Source organism: Aquarana catesbeiana, linkage group LG06 (assembly GCF_042186555.1).
Source record: "Aquarana catesbeiana isolate 2022-GZ linkage group LG06, ASM4218655v1, whole genome shotgun sequence".
In the NCBI taxonomy this organism is placed as follows: Eukaryota; Metazoa; Chordata; class Amphibia; order Anura; family Ranidae; genus Aquarana; species Aquarana catesbeiana.
In genome coordinates this window covers 293,425,773-293,444,548 of record NC_133329.1, presented here as the reverse complement: position 1 = coordinate 293,444,548, position 18,776 = coordinate 293,425,773, and the positions used below count along the sequence as shown (strand labels likewise).

At 42.6% G+C, this 18,776-nt stretch overlaps 1 protein-coding gene across 7 annotated transcripts in view; it reads right to left on the bottom strand.

Annotated features, from left to right (window-relative positions):
* ARMC8 (armadillo repeat containing 8) overlaps positions 1-18,776 on the bottom strand; it is a 229,174-nt gene that overhangs the window by 125,675 nt on the left and 84,723 nt on the right. For 5 of the 7 annotated variants that reach the window (XM_073633455.1, XM_073633458.1, XM_073633460.1 and 2 more), the window contains 3 exons: positions 13,868-13,928; positions 5,585-5,785; positions 1,087-1,236 (listed from right to left, as the gene is read on the bottom strand). In XM_073633455.1, coding sequence (XP_073489556.1) covers positions 1,087-1,236; positions 5,585-5,785; positions 13,868-13,928 — 412 coding nt within the window. The remainder of the gene's footprint in view (positions 1-1,086; positions 1,237-5,584; positions 5,786-13,867; positions 13,929-18,776) is intronic. The other 2 variants (XM_073633457.1, XM_073633459.1) reach the window with 1 other exon arrangement.

Genomic DNA, 18,776 nt, shown 5'->3' with positions numbered 1-18,776 from the left:
TCCATCGGCTTTGGGTGCAGGTGCTGGCATTGCAAGAGAAACCCTTTAGGCTTCACAGCCGGTTTCCTATTGCGCATTCGTGAGTCGCACTGCACTTTCTGAATGGGTTGCAGGAAAGAAATCCACTAGAATATACCCACCAACATAGGCAGTATTGATTCAGGAATCCCTCCTACCGGGCCATTGTCTTTTCCCAGCGGGGGAGAGTGAGGGAAGCTATCCTTGCTGGGAGAAGACAGTGATTATGGCTATAGACTATAGCAGCCGCTAGCTATAATCGCAAGAGAATCCGGCAGGCTGCTTGTACCCAAGTTGATTGATCAAATTGGCACATTCAGCCTGGCCATTAACGGTTCGAATCTCAGCCGGTACAGCAGGAAGATTCAAATCGTGTATGACTGGCCTAAGTTCCTCCTCTCAGCACCTTGGTCTTTCAGAAAACGGGCTCTGTGAAATGTGTGACAAAGTAGTGCATATTCACAGGGCACAGTGAATACCTCCAACAGAGTTTAAGTAAATGTGTGGAATCCTTCACAAAGTAAGTTTACAAACTTCAAGATTGTTCAGATTAAAAGGGGTAAGCTAGAAATAATTGAAAATCAATGTGGAAATGAATATAGGATTTCAAATTTTAACCCATTTCTAACGGTCTCAATGTGACACAACCATCAAAACAAAAGGATCAAACAACATGTACTACACAAAGATAGAGAAAAGCTTGGTCCAATGGAATGTCAAAATAACTTACAGTATAGTCCAAAACGTAGTACAGGTACACCAGCAAGAACTCTATTTCCTTTATCATTTTTTTCAAAATTGTTAGTTGATTGTGAATAAAAACTGATGAACTTGTTTAATAGTTACTACTATCAGTGTAAAGGATTATCTTGAGTTTGAGAATAAACATGCTTTCATATACCTAGTAGTTTTGGACCCTACTGTAATGTATATGCACCAGACCTCTTTGATAAGTTTTTTTCAGTGCTCTTTTTCCCCCCTTACAGCAGTAAGCAAAATGCCACATTTCTATGCTCAAGCAAAAAAAAAATACACACTAGAACCTACCAATAAATAGTATATACTCACTTTGGACTCTGGAGATGGGGGTGAGACAAGCTGTGATTGCGGAGTCATTTGTGACAATGGAAAGGTAAGAAAGTCTGCAGTGCAGTAGGATTCGTCTATAGCTCCTCCCGAGTCTGTCTCCTCGGTGCAAAGTTGCCCTGTTTCTTGCTGCTGTAGTGTACAACAAGAGGGGAAAGAGGACAGGTTTGCTCTAACCAAGGAGCAGAAACATGGGAGTTCAAGAGAAACCTACATGCAGTGCAACACAACTGATAAAACCAATGAAAAAAAAAGAAGAGATTTCCATTCTTTAGGAAATACAAACTCACACACATAATTTATAGCAAGGAAACAATTCAAATGTAAGTGCAGAGGAACTGCTTATATTTATATTTCACTTTCATGAGAATATGCTTAAAATATATTATTATCCAAAACAGCTATTTAGGTTGTAAGCAGGCAGGAGTAGGCTGAATTTCCAGCTGGCTTCAGGAGCAAACTCTGCCCAAAACAACTCCATTTCTGCCAAAAATATAATAAAGTGATAATGAAGTCTTTTTTTTTTGTGTGTGTGTGTTAAAAATAACAAACATGTCATACTTACCTGCTCTGTGCAGAGGTTTTGCACAGAGTAGCCCAGATCCTTCTCTTCTTGGGTCCCCCTTTGGCGCTCTTGGCCCCTCCCTCTTATTGAATGCCCCCACAGCAAGTAGCTTGCTATGGGGGCAGCTGCGTGTATCCATTCAGATGTGGAGCCACGTCCCGGCCCCGCCCCCCCTCTCTCCTCATTGGCAGCACCGGGAGCCAATAGCGCTTTGCTGCTGTCTCTACCAATGAGGGAGAGTCTCGAACAGCCGAGTCTCTCAGGCAACATAGCTGGATCAAGAGGGGCTCAGGTAGGTTTTACGGGGGGCTGCTGCACACAGAATACCTTTTATCTTAAAACATAGAATGTAATAAGATAAAAAACCTTCTGCCTTTACAACAACTTTAATGAGACTCCCTTATAGTGGTGACAGGTTGGTGGACCAATGTATGCTCCAAAATCTCAGTGTCCAAAAGAAGCCTGTGGACAATTCAGCTGTCCTGCACTCAGGTGAAACTGAAATAACGGTGGACTGACCCTTAAAGTGATACTACAGCTTTTTTTTTTTGTTTAACTAAAATTAATACTTGCCTGCTCTCTGCAATAATATTGCAGAGAGCAGTCCCTTCCCCATTATTTAGCAGTCCCACATTGGCACCGTCCGCATCTCCTTCCTCTAGGTGCCCCCACAGCAAGCCGTGTGTTTTGGGGACATGGGTTGGCACACTCTGTTTGTCATAAACATAACAAAACGACTTAGCTTGCCCCCTCCCCCCACCCTTCCTCACAGGATTTGACTGACATCAGAAGCCTATGGCTCCCGCTGCTGTCAGAGTCTCCTGTGAAACTAGGAAGTGAAGGGGGAAGAACTGTAGCTAGGACAGCGCTGGATCGATCAGAGGAGACGGGTAAGTGTTTACTGGTAGGGGGAGGTAGAAATAGTAGCTAATTTTTTTTTTTACCTTAAAGTGGTTGTAAAGTCAGGATAATAAATAACTACCATCCTCTCTGTTTTATGAAGATCTAAAGTACCGTGATGTGCAGTCACGTGACATTCCTCTGCTCTCCTTCCCCGATCTAAGGAATGAGGAGGGAGGGCCTGAGATAACCCTCTAACGTCAGCCAGATCTCAGGCCAGCAGTGGGTGGTCACGTGACTGCACATCGGTGTTGGAAGAAGGTATTTAGGATTAGAATTTTTTTTGTAAACGGACACACAGCACTTTAGATGATGATAAAAACAGAAGCAATGGCAGTCATTTATAAATGGTGTTTTCAAGCCACAGGGAAGAGCAGCAAAAGGGGAGGGGAGTGGGCAGGGAGGAGATCGCTCTCACACAGAGGCTTCGGAACTGACAGGCAGGGAGGGAGGGAGAGAGGGGGAGACTCGGAGCAGAGAGCAGACAGTGAGATGACGGAGACACGTAAACTGATCATGGATCAGCAGCCATGATTACTGTGGTCAGCACACACAGGGGGACACAGGAACAGGCAAGATCAACCAGGTATTTTACATCATACAATGGGACAAATTACACAGCACAAGCACTGTGCTGTTTTAACATGCTTTAAAGCAGGGATATGCAATCAGTGGACCTCCAGCTGTTGCAAAACTACAAGTCCCATCATGCCTCTGTCCTTGGGTGTCATGCTTGCAGCCGTCAGTCTTGCTATGCCTCATGGGACTTGTAGTTCTGCAACAGCTGGAGGCCCACTAATTGCAAACCCCTGCTTTAAAGGAACAGGATTTTTTTTTTTTTTTTAGAGTTTTTTTAGAGTATCCTTTTTAAAAACAGTAAAAACATGATAGAGGGCCAAAAAAGTGCCTTTACACATGTTTTTATAAAAAATGCACACACAGTACAAACCATTAAATATTTAAAGTGATTGGTATCCCCAAGAAAAGAGGAAAAAAAAATGCTCCTGTCCCTTTAAAAAAGGAAAAAGCTGTAGCATAATGCTTTTTCAATAGCCTCTTTGTATCTTCTACAGTACCTGGTCGATCCTGCCTGGTCCTGATGTCCCCTCTGACAGCTGATCAAGTTTATCATGGCTGCTGAGCCCTTGATACCATGGTCAGTTTATTGTCCTCCATCATCCCACAGTCTCTCCCTCTCCCCCTCCCTGCCTGTCAGCCATCTCCTCTCCACCCCTTCCCTCTCACTGCTATAGCATTATTATTACTCATGTAAAAACATGTAATCCCCTCTCTTACATCAAGGTTTAATGTGCAGTATCTTTAGTTTTTTAAAATGACGCCACAAAATATGGTACCTTCTTTACAGCACTGCTGGGCGCTCACGTAACCTTCCGCCGCTCCCCTCCTCTCTTCCCAGGCTGACGTCAGTGGGGAAACACAGCCCCTCCCACTGTATAGCTCGGATCGAGGAGGGAGAGCGCCGGCAAGTCACGTGAGCGCCCAGGAGTGCTGTAAAATAAAGTATTTTGCAGAACCATTTTTAAAAACTACAGATGTTGCACATTAAACCTTGATGTAAGAAAAGGGATTACATGTTTTTACATGAGTGACTTTACAACCACTTTAAGCATTAACTATTAAGCAGTTCCTATGGGCCCAATAGGGGCAGACTTTAAAATGTAACCAAAATTTTCCCACTTGTAAAACCTGTATGATTCTAGCGGTAACTGATGCAGTCATACAATGACCACAACATGAATTTTACAAACCGGTTATCAGTTCATAGGGGAAATAGAAAAGAAATCATCTAAAATGTACCTTCCTGTGTGATACTATTCTGATCAATAAAGTTGCAAATCTTCCAGGGATCTAAATATACAATTATTAAATACTAAAATATAGTTTTTTTTTTAGCTGTAATATTGTGTATTTTATTATCTGCAGGCAGCGGCTTCTGGTAAAAACCTTCCTTGCTGTGCCTTCTTCATAGCCAACAGATACTGTCTTGAGTAGCTCTGTTCTGCTGCTGTGAAGGTTAACCTCTTGCCACTCACATAATGCATGTATGTTGAGGCAAATAGGATGGACACTCAGTGCATGCTCCCAACAAAGTTACTGAGCTACTGAAGACCGCTAGTAATGATTGAGAGCCAGTGGGACCAGCTCTTGTTCATGTGAACACTGACAGCCAATCACAGCGGTTACATGCTCAAACAAACCTTACTGCCGCCTAGTCATAATAGCCCAAATAAAGGGACACCAAAGCATCATCATCAGCAGCTGCTGCTACTGAGAGAAGTTGCTTTGCTGGCTCACCCCTTCTGTCTTTTCTGCCATTCACAGAACACCTACTCTGTCTCCCACAGTGCATCCTGTTCTGTGAATGGGCAGTGGAGATCCTGTCATTCAACTGCTCCATCTCCATTGAAAGAATGTGATGCACTGTGGGTTATAGTAGGAATGCTGTGTCCAGCAGCTCAGCCTAGTATTATAACAGTTTTCCTGTATAGGGTTTATTATATATCTCTGCTATGAACAAGCTAGATGTGCAAAGCATGGAACCCATTTCATGCAACCTTTAGTGGTCTGACTGTGGCCCATCACTGTTCATCACTACTGCTCTCGTTAATGCTTTTTTAAAACAAAACTCAGAGCATGGTCTGCCTACTGCTGTATCTAGGCAGCTTGAAAATGCAAGTAATTATCAGCATATGCTACTTATATAAAATGTACTGCTTCAGATAATTTGATGCCTCTAAAATAATAAAACAAAACTATGATTCTATGTAGCTAAAAACAACCAACCACTGGCCAGACATATGTTACTAGGTAATATACACTAAAACAGATGGGCCCCTTCATATAATCCAAAGCAAAACATCTCTTATGTAGATACTGGACACATTTAATTTCTATATAGAGGCATCTTATTAACTATATTAAAGAAATCTTGTGTGCGAGTTCCATGTAACAGCAAAATTGATTTGAACTAAATAGGCAATCATATATACACACCCTCTTAATGTCTGTGATGGCACTGACTGAGCTGGGGTATTTAAAGTAGTCAGCAAGCATAGAGATGAGATGATCTGTAATGCTGGCAATCCTCTGCAGCTCCACATCAGGCTCTATTAGATAGGCTAAGGTTTCTGCACCTTCTACTCTTTCCTCTAGAAGGCGCTCTTTGTTACACATTCTAACCAAGCAGGGGAGTGTCTGAAACAGAAGAATACAGCACATGTAAACCTAATGATGGAATAACATTTACAAATATTTTACAGCAACATTTTAAACATCTATTTTGTTTACCATTTCAAGACCAAACAGTTTCGCCCCCTTCCTGCCTAGGCTATTTTTCAGATTTCAGCATAATCAGTACAAATACCCCCAAAATGACCTATTTTTGGAAAGCAGACAGTCCAAGGTATTTAGTAAGAGGAATTGTGAGTTTTTGAAGTAGTAATCTTTTCGTCTCAATTTTTTGGAAAATGAAATTACATTTTTTTTTTTTTATTTACAAAGTTGTCATTTTAACCAGTCATTTCTTAAACACAACATAAGCATGCTTACATTCTGCTACATCTCCCGAATATGAGGATACTACGTGTGAGACTTTCACAACCTAGATGTACAGAGGGGCCCAAAATCCAAAGAGCACCCAAACTTTCCAGGAAGATAGGTTATACTACATCTAATTTCCTGACTACCTACTATTACATTTTTGGAGGCGCTGGAGCACCAGGACAGTGGAAACCCCACAAAATGACCCAATTTTGGAAATCAAACACTCCCAAGGTATTTTCTGAAAGGCATAGTGAGTCTTTAGAAAATGTCAGTTTTTGCGACTCGATTTTTGAAAATGCAGGAAAGAAAATGGATATAATTTTTTTTCACACAAAGTTGTTAAGTTGTTAATTATTTAGGTATTTCTAACACACATCATAGGCATACTCAGAATTATACCTCAAAACCGATTCTGCTACTCTTCGAGTATGGCGATATATCGGTGAGACTTTTTCACAGCCTAGTCACAGACTAGCCCAAACTCCAAGGAACACCTTCAGGTGTTCTAAGGGCATAAATTACGCATCTAATTTCCTGACTACCCATCATAGTTTGAGGCCCCAGAGAACTAGGATAATGGAAACACCCACAAAATGACTTAATTTTACACATATCAACCAACTGTGTCAAAACCAATGCAATGTACAGTAATGGTTGCTTCTACAGTTCCTATAGGCCAAGCAAGTCTTGCCTACTGGTACGTAGCTGCCCCCATGAATGTCATGTTCCCTGGCAAGGAAGTACAGGAGGCTGAAGAAAAGAGTTCCTGTGGTTCCAGGAGTGCAGCTGTCGGCAGGGGATGGCTGGGACTGGTGTCTCACAGGAAAGAAGTCTGTGGGACGCGCAGATAGGCCAATTAAGGTGAATAGCAGACACATGGTCAGCAAACAAGCCCAGTATAGGTCTAGGCAGCAGGCAGAAACATGGTCCATAAAACAGGCCAGGGTTAGTATAGGCAGCAGGCAGAGGCAATGCTACTCTGGTATGGTATGGTGGTGATGAAGTCCACTGTTGTTAGATTACACTGGTCTAATAACACTAGGACAGGTGTGGCGACAATCGGGACATTGTTGCTGCTTACACTGTTGCAGTGACACTGAAACTGGTGTGGCCGCGATAAGGAACACTGTTTTTGGCATACACTGGTCTGGTGGCACCTGGACCGATGTAGCAGTGATCAAGAAAACTGTTGCTTGCTGCATTGGTCTGGTATGGTGGCAAACACTGATTCTAGCTACACTGTTTGGTGTGGTAGTAATCAGAGAACTGTGATTGGCTGCACTATTAGAGCTTGTTTACATGTGAGGTTGGGGAGCAGGGAGACCTTGTGGATTAGCAGCAATGGGAATGCCTATGCGGGGTCCAAGGGGTTAAAGCAGGAGGTGATGCAATGCCTTCTCACTGCCTGTCAAATGCTCTCAAAAGTAATCCAAACACAGATGGCTCTTCAGAGAGCATTGCACATGTGAACAAGTCCTTATGGTGACACTATGACTGGTTTGGCGGTGATAAGGGACAATATGACTGGTGTGGTGGGGATTAGGGAAACTGACTGGCGGTACTAGTTTGGTGACAATGTACTGCATGGCGGTGATCAGAGACAATGGCTGGCAGCACAGACAGAGTGATATCAAAACCCCCGCCACAGCAGTACAATGTCATCATAGTGACACTGAACTTGCTCTGGATACAATATGTAAAAAAAAAAAAAAAATCTAATTTGTTTTTTACATACTGTCACCAGAGCAGTGCAGTGTCACTATAGTAACACTTTACTATTCTGAAGGGGTGATTGGCATTTTGTTTTTTACACCGAGTTTGCTTATTCAGGCATGATGGTTGTATAAGCAATCATTTTTTACCCTGTTCGGCTACATTCATGCAGCCATTAAGTACTACTGTGATAGGCCCTGTGCCATGTGATCACGGTGGCCAATCACAGTAGTTAACAATGGCGTCATGAATGACAGTCATAATTTACTACTGGTAATGTGATCACTGTGCCCAATCAAGGCTCCCTGTACCCCGATCTGTGATCACAGATCACCCTGTGCGTGCCCGAGGGTGTGCAAAGGGTGCACTTCTGGGAGGATATACAATGCTTGCCCTGCATTTAGCTGTTTAATACCCCCCTTTCCATGCAGGTCCATACTTACCTTCCTTGATGGCTGCATTCTTCTGCATTGTTTGCAGTCCGGCCAGTAAATAGCTAGTGCCAGGCTGTGCTCCTCTGTGCACAAACAAACATTCTATAAAAACTTAAACAGGATACTGCTCCTGCATTACAGGTACATTCTATTCAAGCACATAAGACATTCATGTGCAGGTGTGGGCAGCCCAGCATTATGTTTTTACCAACCAGATTGCAACAGAATGAAAGAGAAAATCTCTCCAAAAAGTGAGATAAATCCCCTCTGAGACAAATGCCAACAAAACAAGTGTCCCCAAGTAAAGGTTTCCCCTCTATCTATTCCGAATGTGTATTTTTTCTCATATTCAGTTCCAGTAACAGTGGTCACAAGGTCAAACAGGGAGGGTTATGACAGTATGAGGAACCCACCAGATTTACCCCTCATCACTCTAGCCAAAAAAGGTAAAAACAAAAAGATTTTGCCTTTGGATGCGTTTCAACTTGTGTTCTGGTTAAAATCTGTTGCAATTGATAGTTATAAAACTTGCTTAGAGGAAAACTTTCCTACGTGAACCACGGAGGGTGCCATGCTATTGAGCGCAAATTGACAAATCCCCCTGTCGGGCTATTGTATTCTGACTTTCTGGAGGTGGCTGAGAATATACTCAAACAGTTGCTGCATCCAATTGGATAAAGCCACAGTCTGCTGGCTACTTCGATTTTACAGTAAAAGGGAGTCAGGTGGGAGGGTGCCAACGAGACCACCCACTTAATGAATTTCAGCTGGTTCATCAGGAACCAGACAAAATTCAGGCTGTGTATAGCCAGCTTTACAGGCAGAGGTTTAAGCATGGATGTATCTGTCTGCATACAGAAACAATCTTCTGCCCCAAACCGCAGGTGACCACTGCATATGTATTTACCTATGGAAATATTCGTCTGCTGTCAGCTTGTCATTCATTCACATGGCAGAACGACTGCAGAAATGTAAACACCCATAATTCCGGCTGCAAAAAGCCATAATTGGCAGACCAACACTAATCCCTTTAGTACTCACAAATCTATTCCTGTCTTCTTAATAAACCAAGTCAAGCTAGCCTAGTAAAAACCCATGAGACACTCGGGGAATAGAGGCCGTGTGCTAGTTTGTCAATATTTGCATACAGATCCACACATTATTTTCCCTGTGTATACAACACCTTTTGTGGAACATGCCATTTGTAATCTATCCTACTTCAGTTGGCAAATAACTAAAAAGCATGGCTTAACCACTTCCATATACCGGGCCTATTCTGGCACTCCTCTCCTACATGTAAAAATCATAATTTTTTTGCTAGAAAATTACTCGGAACCCCCAAACATAAATATAATATATATATATATATATATATATATATATATATATATATATATATATATATATATATATATATATATATATACACATATACATACACACCCTAGGGAATATAATGGTGGTCGTTGCACGGTATTTGCGCAACAATTTTTCAAACCCTTTTTTTTTTTTTGAAAAAAAAAAAAAAGTTTCATGATTTAAAAAATAACAAAAGAGTAAAGTTAGCCCAATTTTTTTGTATAATGTGAAAGATTGTTACGCCGAGTAAATAGATACCCGACAAGTCACGCTTTAAAATTGCGCACACTCATGGAATGACGCCAAACTTCGGTATTTAAAAATCTCCATAGGCGACGTTTTAAATTTTTTTTATAGGTTACATGTTTACAGTTAGAGAGGAGGTCTAGTGCTAGAATTGTTGCTCGTGCTTTAACGCACGCGGCAATACCACACATGTGTGGTTTGAACAGCGTTTACATATGTGGGCGGCACTTACCACAATCTCATGCTTACTAGCTGCGATCGCGGATTTGTTTACATCCGCGGCCCAGACGTGACGTCACAACGTCGTGCCCGGGCCTCTGACGTCATAGAAATGACTGGTGAGCACCTGGTCACCGGAAATCTCTATTGTCGTCATCCGGCAGCGGCTGATTCTTTCTCTGGGTCCCCGATGGCACTGGGGAGCCCGGAGGAGCACCAGATGGTGGCGGGAGGGGGGTTGTCCCCTCCTGTCACCTGTAAGAATGATCAAGCAGTGGAACTGCCGCTATGATTGTCCTTATGGTGCAAAGAATCGCCGGCTGAAAACAAGGTAGTTGCAGGCATAATTCAGATATTCCCACTGAAAGTCAAAGATGTCGTATAACGTCCTTGGACAGGAAGTGGCTAAGTGACTTTGTGACAAGATTATAAACTTTCTCCTGCCCAGTTCCAGCATTCTGTTTAACCAGGTTATTACACCCGGGGGGGGGGGGGGGGGGCAGGAAGGAATGCTCTCTAATTTTGATTAGCTCTCACAGGGGTCACATGATCAGGCGCTAGTCCCGCTGCCTCCCAATCATTACTTGAGATTGGGAGCAGTCTTTCGCAGTTAGGTCACTGTGCTGGAAATGCACCGCAAGTTGCTCTTAGCATAGAAACCTTTCCTGCCCATGGACGCATATGTGTGGCTGTGGGCACTAAAGCCCACAGGTGAATTTCTGTATTTCTTCTGTACACAATCTAGGTTTTACATAAACATTACAGGACAAGAGACTCCCAAAGCATGGTTAGTAAACACAACATCACAGACACTGTTTGCCAAGAGATGGGTTCAGCTTCAGCTACTGAACTCTGTAAATCAACAGGCTTGAAAGTGACAGCCTGAAAAATGTGAAAAGTATCCTCTACCTAAAAAGAGAATGCTAAATATTAAAATGTAATATTTCAAGTTCACCTGGCTAAATAAAAAAAAAAAGAAAACATGTACTTTAAATTCTTTATTATGGCTAGAACAGAGACAGTAAAATATGTACAAAACACTGTACATTGTTAAAAAGCTATCAAGATATGATGTGAATAATTTCACTGCCATAGAACCAGAATGCACCCCATAAGTCTTTGAACAGTAACTTATACCTGAAAGCATAGCAATAGCCACCATATTTTTTTTAAACGGGTCAAAACCGTTTACATTTTTTTTTTTGCCACCTGTGTCTCATTACGAACATTTTCCTTGACTTCCTGTCTTGTAGACTAAACAGGAAGTGAGAGGATATCTTTCCAATAAGAGGAATATTCCCTCTTAGACAATTATTACCGAGTGTCTCCATTGGAAGAGGATCCTTCTATTCCTGTTCTAGTGGCAGCACAACATTTTGGACTTACCCTCACTTTCACTCCTGGGGACACTGGTAATCAGGGCTGTTAGAGAGTGAATCTCGCTAACAGGGACAAAGACCGCTGACAGTGGTTCAAACCCCTCACCCAGGGGTGTTGCTAGGTGGGAAAAAGACCAGGGGCTTTAGTCCGAAGGTAAATTTGATCCCACGACGCCCCTTCCAACATCAGAAGGGGGTGTGAAGACACAGCCCCCACACCTCTGGACCCCTTTTGCATTGCACAGCCCTCCACCCCTCGCAGCTCTGCCCCTTTCTGCCTTATTTGGCATGCAGAGGGGGAGACACAGGGGAGCAGAGCAGGGCAGAACTGGAGAGAGAAACACCAGTGCTGAATAGACAGCGGGAGCTGCCAGAGTTAAAAAGGAGAAGTCCAGCCTGAGCTTTTTAGGCTGGGCTTCTCTCCTCTGGGTCACAGGAGCGCAATTCGTTTTGCACTCCCGTGACCTGTTTTTAGCGGACGTCACTGCCATCAGTCCAGGCACCTAGTCATCGTGACTTCCCAAGTCTGGATCTGCCAGCTGCCTTGATGGATAGCAGTCTCAGGGAGCTGCTGAGACGGCCTCTACCCGACCCTCCGCAGCTCAGTGCTCCAATAAGCGTGGAGAAGCAGAGAGGAGAGACACTGACAGTCAGCAGCTCTGCTCTCGGGGATCTGTGAGAACCGAGCCATCGGCTGTGTTCGGTGGCTCGGTTCTCAGTGCAGAGATGCCAGGGGACAGCTGCAGCATCGGTCTGATGCTGCATCCACCTAGGCAAGTATAAAAAAAAAAAAAAAGCCATACTTCTCTTTTAACTTTCCAAGTTACCAGCAGGTAATTGGTTGCTAGGTGGTCCTATAGACCCATACCTCCCCACTTTTGAACTGCGTAGCAAAATGGGTGCTGCCAAATGCTTAAGAGTGGGAGGGGCTGAAGGAGACACAAACCCCCACTACATAAAAAAAAAAAAGGAATAAAAAGCTTCCATTACAAATGTTTTGCACAAACTGTGGAAGAGTGCGTTATGCTAAGTGTGGAAGGATTTAGGAGTGTTACGTACAGAGTGCAAGGTTCAGGAGTGCGTTACGTACAGAGAGCAAGGTTCAGAAGTTAAACTGCAAAGACACTAATTAAACGTAGCACACTTATCTTAAAAACCTGATTAGCAACATACAGCAGCCGAGGCAAGAATGGAGGCATCAGATGGATAACAAATGAGTGCAGTCTAGCAGGACATGCAGCAGTGTAAACATCCATCCAGTACAGCCAGGGATTGGTGGGCAAGCCGGGGCATACAACCGCAATGAGTGTGAGGGTGCAGCTGTGAATTCGAAGCTCTGATGTCAGGGATGTCCCCTGCACAGACCAAACAGCCAGTGTTTGGACAAAATGTCGAACCTTCCTGTAATGTGGTATCAGCTGTTCTGCAAATCTGCGCACACGCAGCACGTCATCGATTACTTCAACGCCGACGTCAGTGCACTCAGGAATTTGCATGTCAAATTCCTCTACCGACGCTACAGTGCATGCTCACGTAAATAGAATAGCATCTATGGGAACGCTTGGTCACCTTGACATGGAACTGCTCCCAGTTTTTAACACTGAAGTCTATAGAAAATCTTGGTCAGCTTGACATGGCATTGCTCCCGAACTATATAGGACAGGGACACCAAACTTGGGGAGCACCGAGCGGGGACCCAGGACTAAATCATATCTGATTTTGGGGTCGGCTAGCTTGCCTAGGTAATCTACGATTACCTAGTCCTGGGTCCCCTTAACATGCTCCCCAAATTTGGTGTCCCTGTCACTTATGCTTCGGGAGCAGTGCCATGTCAAGCTAACCAAGATTTCCCATAGACGCTAGTGTATTTACATGCACATGTGCTGTGTCGTCGGGACGGGGAGGAAGGTGGCAGGACCAATTGTAACTACTGGATGTGCACCCTAAGCTGTGTATAATAAACCTGAATTATACACTGCTGTGGATGCATATACAGTAGTAGGGCTAATAATTCTGAATGGCCAATACGAGACTCGGGGCTTTTTGGGGGCCCACTCAAGACTATAGCCCCGGTCAGCCCCAACCCCCCCTCCCGACGCCACTCCCCCCACCCCCATATCCAAATCTACAATTAAAAAAAAAATAAAAATTTCCTTTAGTTATATTTAAAGCTTCTCACAGAAGATGTTTTGCTCTCAACGATTTGTTTAAAAAGCCCTATATTCTCACATTGATTTTCACGCCTACACTAGACACGGGAAAAAGCAAACCAATTCCTACGGACAGCAAACACTACTTTTTTTTTTCTGACAATATTGCAGGCAATAAAAAAACAAAAAAGTAAAAAAATATATATTTTGAAGGCAATCTGTGTAGCTACTTACTTTCAGGACAATGCAGTTATCATCTGTTCGAATAGCCCCTGATCGACACATATACGTTAAGCTGCAAAAAAAAAAAAAAATTAATAAAAAGGGGGATCGCAATGATTCTGTCTTAAGTTTGTACCAACATGACATAGAAAAAAAAGACAATACATAAGTAATCTGCATACAGTCAGGTCCATAAATATTGGGACATCGACACAATTCTAATCTTTTTGGCTCTATACACCACCACAATGGATTTGAAATGAAACGAACAAGATGTGCTTTAACTGCAAGATTTCAGCTTTAATTTGAGGGTATTTACATCCAAATCAGATGAGCGGTGTAGGAATTACAACAGTTTGTATATGTGCCTCCCACTTTTTAAGGGACCAAAAGTAATGGGACAGATTAACAATCATCCATCAAACTTTCACTTTTTATTACTTGGTTGCAAATCCTTTGCAGTCAACTACAACCTGAAGTCTGGAACACAGACATCACCAGACGCTGGGTTTTCAGTTCCTGCTTGTTCTTGGGGCATTTTCCCTTCAGTTTTGTCTTCAGCAAGTGAAATGCATGCTCAATCGGATTCAGGTCAGGTGATTGACTTGACCATTGCAAAACATTCCACTTCTTTCCCTTAAAAAAACTTTGGTTGCTTTCAGAGTATGCTTCGGGTCACTGTCCATCTGCACTGTTAAGCGCTGTCCAATGAGTTCTGATGCATTTTGCTGAATATGAGCAGATAATATTGCCCGAAACACTTCAGAATTCATCCTGCTGCTTTTGTCAGCAGTCACATCATCAATAAATACAAGAGAACCAGTTCCATTGGCAGCCATACATGCCCACGCCATGACACTACCACCACCATGCTTCACTGATGGTGGTATGCTTTGGATCATGAGCAGTTCCTTTCCTTCTCCATACTCTTCTCTTCCCATCACTCTGGTACAAGTTGATCTTGGTCTCAGCTGTCCATAGGATGTTGTTCCAGAACTGTGAAGGCTTTTTTACATGTTGTTTGGCAAACTCTAATCTGGCCTTCCTGTTTTTGTTTCAATAGTTTTTACTGATTTTTGCATTAAATTTACAAAAATACAATGTGTACATTGTACAGTGATAAACATTAAATCATATATATAAGTACAGATATAAAGTAAGAATATCTGGTTGTCCAGATAACAGAAAACTCGGAACTGTCTTGATTGTAACCGGAGATACTAAGTTAGTCAGTATTTGAGTGTCCCTCCCCCAGGAACCCTATTGGGAACTCTTTTGTTACCCAGGGTGCAACACCCCATGTGGACATTATCCAACATAGAGAGGATGAAGATCAGAAAGCATTAATAATAGAAAGTATTAGCATTATAAAGTATTGCTATCAACTTGTTGCTTGTCAAGAAAAATTATCAGGTTAGTGAGTATTAAAGAAATGCCGCAGCCCCAGACCACAGCTCCCATTTTTTTCGTTCTTTGTTGAGGAGGCCTGCACTGGAGGCCATCATTATTTCAAAACTGTAGTGGAGATTCACCGTGTCAAGAGTGTGTTCTACGGATGGAGGTTTGTCAGTTTTCCACAACCTCGCTATGCACAGTCTCGCGGCCAGCAAAATGTGGGTCAGCACGTGTCTATACGCCAGGAGAACCAAGTCAATATTGAGGTTTAGGATCGCTAGATCAGGTGCTGGAGGCAAGTCTTGGTGTAATACGTCTGATACTATGTGAAAAATTGTGATCCAGTATTTCTGTAAGCGTGGGCAGGACCAAAAGATGTGGAATAAGTCCCCCTTGGCTGAGTTGCATCACCAGCATTGGTCGCATGTGGAGGAGTTAAATTTAGTAAGCTTTGAGGGGGTTAGGTACCACCTAAGGGACAATTTTTGGGTGGTTTCCCATAACGTAGAGCATTTTGTGGCTTTGTATATCGAATGAAGTGCCCTTTGCCATTGGTGTTCTGTGTAGGTCTGACCCAAGTCGTGTTCCCAGTGAATATGGGGGGGGGGGGGGTTTAGTAAATTGCAGCTTGTGGTGTAGGATATTATAGAATAAAGATATTCCTTTCGCTTTGGGGGAAGAGGTCGTTAGATGAGCCCATGCTTTGGGATGCAATGTGTATAGATGGAGGTGTACACCCTTAAGGCAGTGCGTGACGTGCATGTAAGTGAAGAGGTCTGTGTGGGGTAGGTCGAATTCACGTTGGAGGGAGAAGGGTTTAGGTCTATCTTTTTGGAGAACATCTTGGATGGTATGGATACCTTTTTTTGACCACTGGCCCAAATATAAGTCAGGTGAGAGCCTTCCTGTTTTTGAGGCTCACCAATGGTTTACATCTTGTGGTGAACCCTCTGTATTCACTCTGGTGAAGTCTTCTCTTGATTGTTGACTTTGACACACATACACCTACCTCCAGGAGCGTGTTCTTGATCTGACCAACTGTTTCTTCACCAGGGAAAGAATTCTTCGGTCATCCACCACAGTTGTTTTGCGTGGTCTTCTGGGTCTTTTAGTGTTTCTGAGCTCACCGGTGCGTTCTCTCTTTTTAAGGATGTTCCAAACAGTTGATTTGGCCACACCTAATTTTTTGGTATCTCTCGGATGGGTTTGTTTTGTTTTTTCAGCCAAATGATGGCTTGCTTCACTGATAGTGACAGCTCTTTGGATCTCATATTGAGAGTTGACAGCAACAGATTCCAAATGCAAATAGCACACTTGAAATGAACTCTGGACCTTTTATCTGCTCCTTGTAAATGGGATAATGAGGGAATAACACACACCTGGCCACGGAACAGCTGAGCAGCCAATTGTCCCATGACTTTTGGTCCCTTAAAAAGTGGGAGGCACATATTCAAACTGTTGTAATTCCTACACCGTTCACCTGGTTTGGATGTAAATACCCTCAAATTAAAGCTGAATGTCTGCAGTTAAAGCACATCTTGTCCGTTTCATTTCAAATCCATTGTGGTGGTGTATAGAGCCAAAAAGATTAGAATTGTGTCGATGTCCCAATATTTATGGACCTGACTGTAGCTGTAAAGTTTGATAAATGGGTAATCATTATATCAGTATATGATAGGCAGTCATGATTATAAATCACTTGAAGGAACAGTGAATCACACTGGGCTTGCAAAGATCATTAGGACATTTAAGCGAAGTACAATCCCAATTCCCAAAAAGTTGGAACGCTGTGTAAAATCTACATAAAAAACAGAATGCAGTGATTTGCAAATCTCATAAACCTATATTATATTCACAATAGGAATTAGAAAATATATCAAATGTTTAAATGGAGAAGATGTACTATTTTAAGAACAAAATAAGGTAATTTTGAAATGGATGGCAGCAACAAGTTAAAAAAAATAAAAATAAATAAAAGTTGAGAGGGCTAGGTTTACTACGGTGTAGCATCCCCTCTTCTTTTAACACTATAAATGTCTGGGAACTGCGGAGACCAAATAACTGAGTTTTGGGAGAGGAATGTTGTTCCATTCTTGCCTGATATAGTGTTAGAAACCATGAATCAGACTGAGACAGGAGTACAGTTAAATCACACTTATTTAATAACGAAAGTAAATAGAACAAACGTGGTCAATACATAGCCAAAGTTCGGTAACCTGGAACGGATAGTCAGACAAGCCAGAAAGTCAGGAAGCCAGGAAGCCAGGAATCAGTGTAGTGGAACAGCAAGCAGGATCCGGAGCTAGAAGGAATGTCAGCCAAGCAAGTCTTTAACAGGAGCGCATGAGAAAGTCACTGTGATGTTGACCAAGGCGAAGGCAGACATCATCTGGGCTGGACAGCTTAAGTAAGCAAAACTGACGAGCAGGATATCATCAACAGGTGAGTCACCGTGGAGAGATAGGAGCTGGCAGTTAGCCGACAGCTGAGCGGCCAGCTCAGAGAAGGAAGGGCTGAGATCAGCCCTGACATATAGGATTCTCACTGATCAGCAGTCCTGGGTCGTGTGTCGTATTTTTCATTTCAAGATGCACCAAAAATGTTTAATTGTTGAAAGATCTAGACTGCAGACAGGCCAATTAAGCACCTGCACTCTTCTACTACAAAGCCATGTTGCGGTCAAGGATGCAGTATGCAGTTTAGCATTGTCCTGCTAAAATATGCAATGACTTCCCTGAAAAAAGAGGTTGTCTGGATGGGAGCATATGCTGCTCTAAAACCTGGATATCTATTTCAGCATTGATAATGCCTTTCCAGATGTGTAATTTGCCAATTTCAGATGCAGCCTTTTGAACTAAGCACTGATAACAAGCCAGAAGGTCCCTTTCCAGTTTAATCTGGAGAACATGACACCCATGGCTGCAAAAAAGAATGTCAAATTTCAATTTGTCTGACCACAGAACAGTTTCTGACTTTGGGCCAAAGCTCATTTAAAATGGTCTATTACAGAGATCACTGCTGTGTTTTTGGATCATGTTCAGATATGGCTCCTTCTTTGCATGATAGAGCTTTAACCTGCATTTTTGATTGGTACGACAAACTGTGTTCACAGACAGTGATTTTTGGAAGTATTCCTGAGCCCTTGCAGTGATTTCAATCACAAAATCATGCCTGCTTTTAATTGCAGTCCTGAGAGCCCAAAGTTCATAGACATCCAATATTGCATTCCAGCCTGGTCCCTTGCGCACATAGATTTCCCCAGATTCTTTTAATCTTTTGATGAAATGATGTACTGTAGATGATGATATAACGCAATTTTATGTTGAACATTATTCTGAAATTGTTCAACAATTTTTAGCTGCAGTTTTTCACAGATTGGTGAAGCTCTGCCCATCTTTATACTTGAAACACTCTGGGGTTGATTACTAAAAAACTGGAGCAGCTCTTCATCGAAACCAATCAGCTTCCAGGTTTTATTGTCAAAGCTTAATTAAACAAGCTGAAGATAGAAGCTGATTGGCTACCA